We start from the raw sequence: 8,247 nt of genomic DNA on the forward strand, positions 1-8,247 counted from the left end.
ATTCCAAAATACCTTGTGATTTATTGTAATGAAAATGAGTCACAGCTGCACCTCTCAACAGACTGTCTGCTACAGAGCTCAAGAGGTCTGGAAAAACCCTTAAAATACTTTCAATCAAAAATAAATCCCTCTGTCATGGATGGACTCTTTATACATTGATGGAGGTCTAACTCATCTGGTGTTTGTGTTTTTTACTAATGACGCTGCAGTTGTTGGTTTGATGGTTAAAGATGAAACACGTATGAGTCTGTTGCTTTCATTATCTAAAACCAGGGCCCTGCACTCAAAATGAATAGTTATTAAAACCCCTTAGTGATGTATTTAAGAGGGTGTGGCATCCTAGTTCTAATGCTCCAATAAAGATACTGGTATTATATGAAATTATAAGACCTAAAAAAAAATTTGGTTCCATTATCTTGTCAGAAAGGCGGCTTGATAACAGTCAACAATTTTGCCAGTTTTGGCAAAGGAATAACTGCCATGGCCAGTTTCAAAGGGGACCCTTGACCTCTGACCTCAAGTTATCAGTATGAATATGGGTTCTAGTAGTCTCCTCTTTACAGACATGCCCAATTAATGCTAATCCCATGCAGTTTGGGACATAAACCATGCAGTTATTCTCATGCTGTATTTGAATATTTCTGCTTACTGGGGTCCCCAAACAGTCGTAGAATTGCATGAATTGATTCTAACTAAAAAGCTGAGACTCTTGTGAATTATTTGAGCCCACTTTTATTCATGTGTGATAATGTGAGTCCACATAGTAGTCATTTAAGATCATTTTTGAAACTTGACCTCATTGTATAAAGTCTTGATGTAACCTCTTGGATAATCACAGCCTCATGAAACTGTAATGCCAAAGTAATAAACATGGTTGTTAATATGTCTAGTGAGAATTCATACATATATAAAAACAATACAGTATAACACTGCTCTGTCAGAACTGAGTGCTAAGGAAAGGGCGGGCGATCCTCAGTGATGTCTCACACCCATGATGAATATGAGCTGTTACAGTCAGGGGAAAAAACAAATCCTTGTGAAAGATGATGATGATGAAAGATTTGTGTCACACACTAAGGCTGGCTGATTTAGTAATAGCCAATGTATAAGCCATGAGAAGGAATCTCACAGCACAGCTGCAGTCAGTTCCAGTGTACAGGCAAAGTTCATCCTCCAAGAGTTACGCAACAAGGGCTCATTTCAGGACAGCTAGCCTGCCAGTGGGAGGGGAGAGTAACTCTGCTGCTTAAAAGTGTGGGAACAATCGACCCTCTGTCCCTACTCCCTGCAAATTCAAGGTAAATGTTGAATACTTGCAATGTTTGATTGATATGATAGTAAATTCAAGTTAGTTATTAAATAGTTGTTTTTTTGCATGCATGAATCGCTGCTTTTGTTTACTTTTCAACCACTATGTGTAATGCATTGCAGGAATCCATCATGGCTGAAGAAAAGCAGACTTGTTACGAGGGAAGTAGCGTCCAAAGCTTTCAGTTCTACCTGGAACACTCTGGAGAGCACAAGGCCATTCTCCAGTGTGTGCACAACCTTCTGCCAGGAGAATTTAAAAGGTAAAAAAGGGAGAGAAAAAGTGCTACACTGCAGGAGTTCTTTAACACTTTAAACCATTTTCACCACTTTTTACATATTGACTCAGTTCACTTCATGACTTCTCTGGATAGTTGGAAACTCTCAGCACAAATAAGATTACCCATAATTTCACACAGGTACAAAGCCTGCAGTAAATTGGTCAAAAGTCCTTTTCTTTTTGTGTTTGTACCCATTTTTCATGTCCAAACAACTCTGACAACAGGAAGGTCAGTGGGTGGCATGCCAGGCAACACACTGCAATTTTGTCACTTCACAATGATTTTTCTCTCAATGGCTTTTTGAATTTGAGATATATATATATATATTATATTATATTTTTTTGCACAGATTTTAGGGCACTCTGCATTGTGTTAGAGTAATATAGGATTAATAATGCACATCCACAACAACTTATAGCTTATACTGTAACTTTGACATCCAGCAGCATATTGATATGTGCTCTCTATACACAGTCTCTAATTGGAGGGATATGTGAGACACATTTTTATTTAGAACTTTTTAAATAATGGAGAGATTTTTTGATTTATTTTACCATTTCAACTTTTCTTTGTTTACAGCTTCAGTTGTAATATAATTGTAACCCTTTCTTTTCAATCTATCTTTTATTGATGCAGAGTTGCTGAAGGCAAAAGCAGCCTGGATGTTCTTGGAGTAGGGAGTGGCGGAGGTATGTGATGAGATACAGCAGCTGGTAACTGTTGTTTGAACACATGTGGTTTGTTGAAGTAGTTTTGGCTCTGGGACAAACTGTCATACATGAGGCTAAAGATTCACAAGTACAAGAGATTGCATTAGTAGCTTCTCTAAGACCAGAGGGAAATACACTGTTTTAAACAATTTTAACAACATAATTTAATTATGATGCCTTTGAATTAGATTTAATTCTCCCCAAATTTAGATTTACTGTCATCAAAAACCATGCAGAGCCACACACAGTAAATACATACACATAGGAATTACATTTTAATTTTCAAGTTTACATAGGGTTTATTGGAACATTTGTAAAAAAAACAAAAGAATCTAACTCCAGGAGATACCTATTTCATTTGATTGAATCAGATTGCTGTAGCTTCATATTTACTCAAAATATATGATCGTCTTTTAAATATATTTTACACAGAAACTGGACTTTGGCCTTTCTCCCCCATTTTTCAACTTACACAGTTGTTAAAAGATGACAGAAATTAGAAATTCATTCATTCATTTATTCATTCATCATCCTTAACGGCTTACCTGAACTCGGGTCACGGGTAAACTTGTCATTTAATGATAAGTTAGGGATGTTAGAGCCGGAGCTCTTAAAGCCTCCCGCACTCTGCCCCTGTTCTTTTGTTCTAGACTTGTGCTTTTAAAAAAGACTCAAAATAACTGAATACACTTTACTACTTATTGAAAGAATAATAGCCAAATGCAATGAGCAGCACTGGACTCTGCTGTGTCCATGCTGGGATCACCAGTCAGAGTGCCAACAAGTTCCTCAACTATACAGTTATCTTCAATTCAGGATGGTGACCGCAGTAGCCAACCCATACTGGTCACCTTGTGGTTTATGTCTTTTCAAAACTATGGTGTCTTGTATGTATGCGTCTGTTTTTTTGAGGCCTGTGTGTATGTTTCTTACTGAAATAGCTGCACACTGACCTAGTTCTAACTGGTTTTCAGGAAAGGTTCAACAAGGGGGCACAATCTGCTCTCTTTAACCTATGGCCAAAAAGAAGAAGTGAGCCTTGCTCAGGATGAGGTCAGCAAGTGCCCCTTGACCTACAGTTCAATAGGGGAACTAAACTTTAAATTTTTGTTGAGCACTCTTCTGCAAAGCCACTGAATTTTTTTTTAACACTTCAGTTATAGCTAAGCTAAGCTAAGCCAAGCTAAGCTAAGCTAAGCTAAATATCCCTATCCTTTAGGGACAAGGAGACAGAACATTACTGAGTTAAAGGAGGACACTGAGGTCAAAGCCCTTGCAGTTTTGACTGTGCTCCACTAAAGTTAATTGATAACATGGTTTATTGCACGGCGGGAACATCAAAGTCTGTGAAAATGATAAATCTATGGTGCGAACACACACTGCCTCTGACTCGCTATTACACACACAAACACACACACACACACACACACACACACACACACACACCATAAATAGATGACATTTATTTGACATACATTTTTTTGACGGGTTGACTTTAATATTAAATCAAATTTTTAAGAAACGTTTACAATACAATACGTAAACAAAACACAAGGGTGGATGAATTGAATTAATGGAATATTCCAACGAATATATTTGAGTGCAGATGTTTCCCCATTGAAGCAGCATTTCACTGAGGCTCCAGGTTTTTCTCCCAGGGGAGGTGGATGCCCAGATGCTCACCCTGCTGCAGTCCACAGTACCTGCTGTCCCGATCACTGCTGACATTGTTGAGGGAAGTTCTGCACTCACTGACAACTTCAAAGGTATTGACAATTCAAAACACACTAGAAAACATTTGTTTAATCCCTTCTGCATTATGTGTTTTATAATTTCTACTTGTGTTTCCGTCGTCTTCATCCAATCAGTGTTTAAGTCATGGTTATTTCTGTTTTCACACTCATGTCATTGCCTGCTTTCTCTGTTTATTATGTCCAACTTGTAGCTTTGGTTGCAAAGACGACCAACCTTCAAAAGATCCCATTTGCTTGGCATATCATGCACAGTGAGGACTATGAGAAGCACGTCAAAGCCAAAGGAGTCAAAAAATTTGACTTCATACACATGATTCAGGTATTACGACTTTGAATATATGAACAGTCGTTCTAAAAATGAGGTAGATTTAGGCTTCTGTTTCTGGCCTCTGGGCTTTGCATGTTTTCTCCTCATTGTCCTGGGTCACACCTTGAATTGAGGTGGACTAAGGAGCACTGTGTACTGTTGGGAGCATGTTAGTCTTTCAATCTGTTTAAACTGTGAATTTTATTGAGCTGCAGTCCTCTGCTGCTGCTTGAATTACTAGGAAGCGAATCAGCAGAACCTTTTCTGCCAAACAGAAGTGGATAACAATTAGTGCTATAAATAGTCACATCTGCCGTATCCTCTGGTATTAATGTCCCTAATAGAACTATGATGAGTGACAAGCTCTATTTCAAGAGGTCAGATTAAAGGTTCCTCAAAACCCTCTCCTTAAAAGCCAGTTTCTCTATCAATATGAAGGTATAATAGGGTGGAAAACAGTTTTTTTAAACACTCTCTGTGTCTCTGGATTGTGTGTTTTTTATTAAGCTTTCCGTCTCATTTGGACAGAGCTATGCTCGAGGCCTAGTCTTGTTTCACTGAAAGAAACTGGTTAAATTCAGTGTGTGGTTGTATTTTTGTATTTAGATGTAAAAATATTTACATGACATATTTTGTGAGCTTAGTTTGTTAGACTAAAGAGTGAGTTTCTGTCAGGAAGCAAAGTCGGCACTTGTACAGGAGAGCTTTCTCAGTTAAAATAGCTCACCCTGGGGAATTTAGTGATTTCACTGATTAAACATAGGGGTGGGTGATATGGGCAAAAAAAAAATCTCAATTATTTATTTTCATTTTTCGATAGCAATAATCTGACAATATCCTTTAAAATGTGATTTCTTTACAAAAAAAGCTGTTTTAATTTTTCTTGCTTACCAGAACATCTGTGGATGGACACAATGATTCAGAACAACAACTCTTGTTTATTTTCTTTAAACTTAAGCATTCATGAGACTCCCAGTTAAACTTCAGTGTAGAGACATTAAATGGGTTAAACAATTAGGTTCTCTCTCCTGAGGTCAATTGTGCAGCATACAAGCATGAGCAAATAAGTGGCACATTATCATTTGTTAATATTGTTAACAAAGTGACTTTCATGCACCTCTCCTCTACCATCTATGCGCCTTTGGTTTGTTTTCTTTTTTAGATATTATAAATACTTGATAACGTAACATTGCACATCGTCAAAACAACGTTAACGATATTATCGTAGACGATACATATCGCCCACTTCTAATTAGACATCCGCATAACAAAGTGTTGAATTCCTCCTTTAACAGATGATCTACTATGTGGATGACCTCGCTGAGAGCATCAAGTTCCACCACAGCCTCCTAAAGAAAAATGGCAGGCTTATGATCATCATTGAAACAGGTAAGTGGAACTAAGTTGTCCTGCTTTTCTTCCTCTTAAACTGTGTCTTAATTACTTACGAGCAATGAAATGTAAAAAAAAAGAAAAGAAAAAGCATCTTAATTCAGGGTTCGTACACTTTAGCAGTGGTCAAATTCAAGCATTTTTCAAGGACTTTCAAGGTAAATTTTCAAGCTTTTTCAGTATCTTACACCGGTTGTAAATTACATGTTTTAGATCAGTGGTTCCCAACCTTTTTCTTGAGGGACCCACATTTTTACCATTGTAAACTTTGGCGACCCCCCCATTGTCCATTGCTTCTATGAAGCCAAACTCAGTGTGACTTTCATGGTACCCTCTCTATTTCTTTTTGAGATATTCAGCATTTTCGTCTCCCTGACGCTTCGTCATTTTTCCATTAGCCCTGTGTTTCTGTTGTTAGGTGAGGTTACCGCAAGGTGAGGTTACCGCAAGGTGAGGTTACCTGTGTATACTGCAGGAGGGATGTTACACATGTCCTTATTCTCGCGATATAGCCTTTATTTTTAAACTTTTCTATAGTGATTTTTCTATTTAAATAAATGAATAAACATTTAATGTAGCCCTTATTTAGTTGTTTTTGTCCCACTAATGAATTAAATGCTGACTCATCTATATTTGAAGTTTTAAACACATTAGATTTATTACATCCCTTAAAATCAAGAGGGCTTCGCGACCCCCTCATGGATCTCTGGCGCCCCCCTTGGGGGGTCAGGCCCCCCCTGTTGGGAATCACTGTTTTAGATGAGTACTTACATAATAAAAAGGGGGAGATTTCACTTAACCATACCAACAGCGATGGTATTACACTTTTAGGAGGAACGGTCTTCATTTCAGATAGGTTACTCATTATTTTTACATTGAACATGTGATTATCTATAGTCTATAGATGGATATAGTCAGATTGCAAGAGAAATACAGTAAGAATTTCTAGCATTTACAAGCACTTTATCCAAAATCCAAGCACTTTTTAAACCTTGAAAATATACCATTTAAATTTAAGCATTTTCAAGGATTGGCTCACTTCTTTCTGGAAGAATAGTGCCAGTTGGTTTTGTGGAGGTTACCAGTCAAAACTCTCTTAAGTTGACTGTAAAATATACTATCAGTGTTTTGTTTTTGTTAATGTATTTCCTCTGGAATTAATATGATCTATGTTTATCTTATAATGTCCAGCTCACGGTGGCTGGGACACGCTGTGGAAGACTTACAAGAAGGACCTGTGTGTCCATGCCATCACAGAATACCGCTCATCAGCAGAGGTGATCTCCTGCCTGAAGAGCCAGGGTCTGAAGTATGAGGAGCACGTCATTACCAACGCCTTCGACATCTCCGAGTGCTTCAATCCAAGCAGCCAGACTGGACAACGTCTGCTGAATTTCATGACAGCGAAAGATAACTTCTATCAGTCCTTCACTTCAGAGACCAGAGCAGGCATCTTAGACCTTCTCAAAAACAAGTGCAGCACCCAGAGAGATGGCGGGGTGTTCTTCAACAGTAATCTGAGCTGTATACTTGTGCACGCCTAAGTTTGTCCTGTGGAAGAATTTTCTAATATTCATATATATTCGAAAATATCCACCACACTGACTCTGTATGTGTAATATGCAGTAATAAAGCATGATTTGACTAACTCTGGAAATCCGTTATTATGTTTATAAGTAAAATATTAATTACATTTTAATATAGTATATATAGTATGATAATTAGAAACCTGTAGGAATGACGGCTTGAATAAATTGTGTAGAGCTAGCATACTGCATCTTTGGAAGTGTTAAAACACAATGACTCAATGAAATCCCAGTCTCCTCTCTCTATATGACAGACAAACATTCACAGCCAGCAGTAAATTGAAATAGTTGTATACATATATTATCCAGTACCCTTGAAAATCATAAATAGTTTTAATTCATACTTTAATGCATAGTGGATACATCAATTTGGCTTTATATTTAAGTATATTATGGAGGAGAGATCTTAACTATAGCTGCAAGATGTTTACCAAGTAGCCCCCAAGTAGTCCAGGTATAATAAAAGGAAACAATCTGTCATCATCACAAACAGGTCACACAAACAGGCCACACACACACACACACACACACTGCTGCCATCAACAGGCTGTCAAGAAAGTTTGGCGTTACCATTTGGGTTCAAATGTTTAGGATAAGGCATTCAGCATTATTTATGAGGAATAAAGACAACTACTACAACTGACAGTCATATTAACTGTGTTAATGAACAGCTTTGCAAGATGAAGCCAGATAGTAATTCAACTTTAAATTATAATGATTTAGTCATTTGTTAAATAATATGAATTTTGATGGTTAAGTGATAGTAAGTAGTTTCTTGTCTGTATAGCAAATATAAAGTTACTTGGTAAAAGGCAAAAATAATCACTATGCATTTTGCTTTTATTAGCAGTTAATACTATCTATCTTTAACTAGCTTCTTTTTTTTGGTCATTGTGACATAACAAATGA

The 8,247-nt window shown here is 37.3% G+C and overlaps 1 protein-coding gene across 1 annotated transcript; it reads left to right on the plus strand.

The window, feature by feature from the left end:
• Window positions 1–1,160: 1,160 nt before the first annotated feature.
• Window positions 1,161–7,400, plus strand: LOC131979637 (histamine N-methyltransferase A-like). The gene is made up of 7 exons (XM_059343693.1): window positions 1,161–1,298; window positions 1,432–1,571; window positions 2,226–2,278; window positions 3,958–4,065; window positions 4,245–4,372; window positions 5,656–5,749; window positions 6,944–7,400. The coding sequence occupies exons 2-7, from the start codon at window positions 1,441–1,443 to the stop codon at window positions 7,294–7,296; spliced, it is 867 nt and encodes a 288-aa protein (XP_059199676.1). The 5' UTR covers window positions 1,161–1,298; window positions 1,432–1,440; the 3' UTR covers window positions 7,297–7,400.
• Window positions 7,401–8,247: the final 847 nt, after the last annotated feature.

The sequence above is a fragment of the Centropristis striata genome, chromosome 10, assembly GCF_030273125.1.
Source record: "Centropristis striata isolate RG_2023a ecotype Rhode Island chromosome 10, C.striata_1.0, whole genome shotgun sequence".
Taxonomy (NCBI): Eukaryota; Metazoa; Chordata; class Actinopteri; order Perciformes; family Serranidae; genus Centropristis; species Centropristis striata.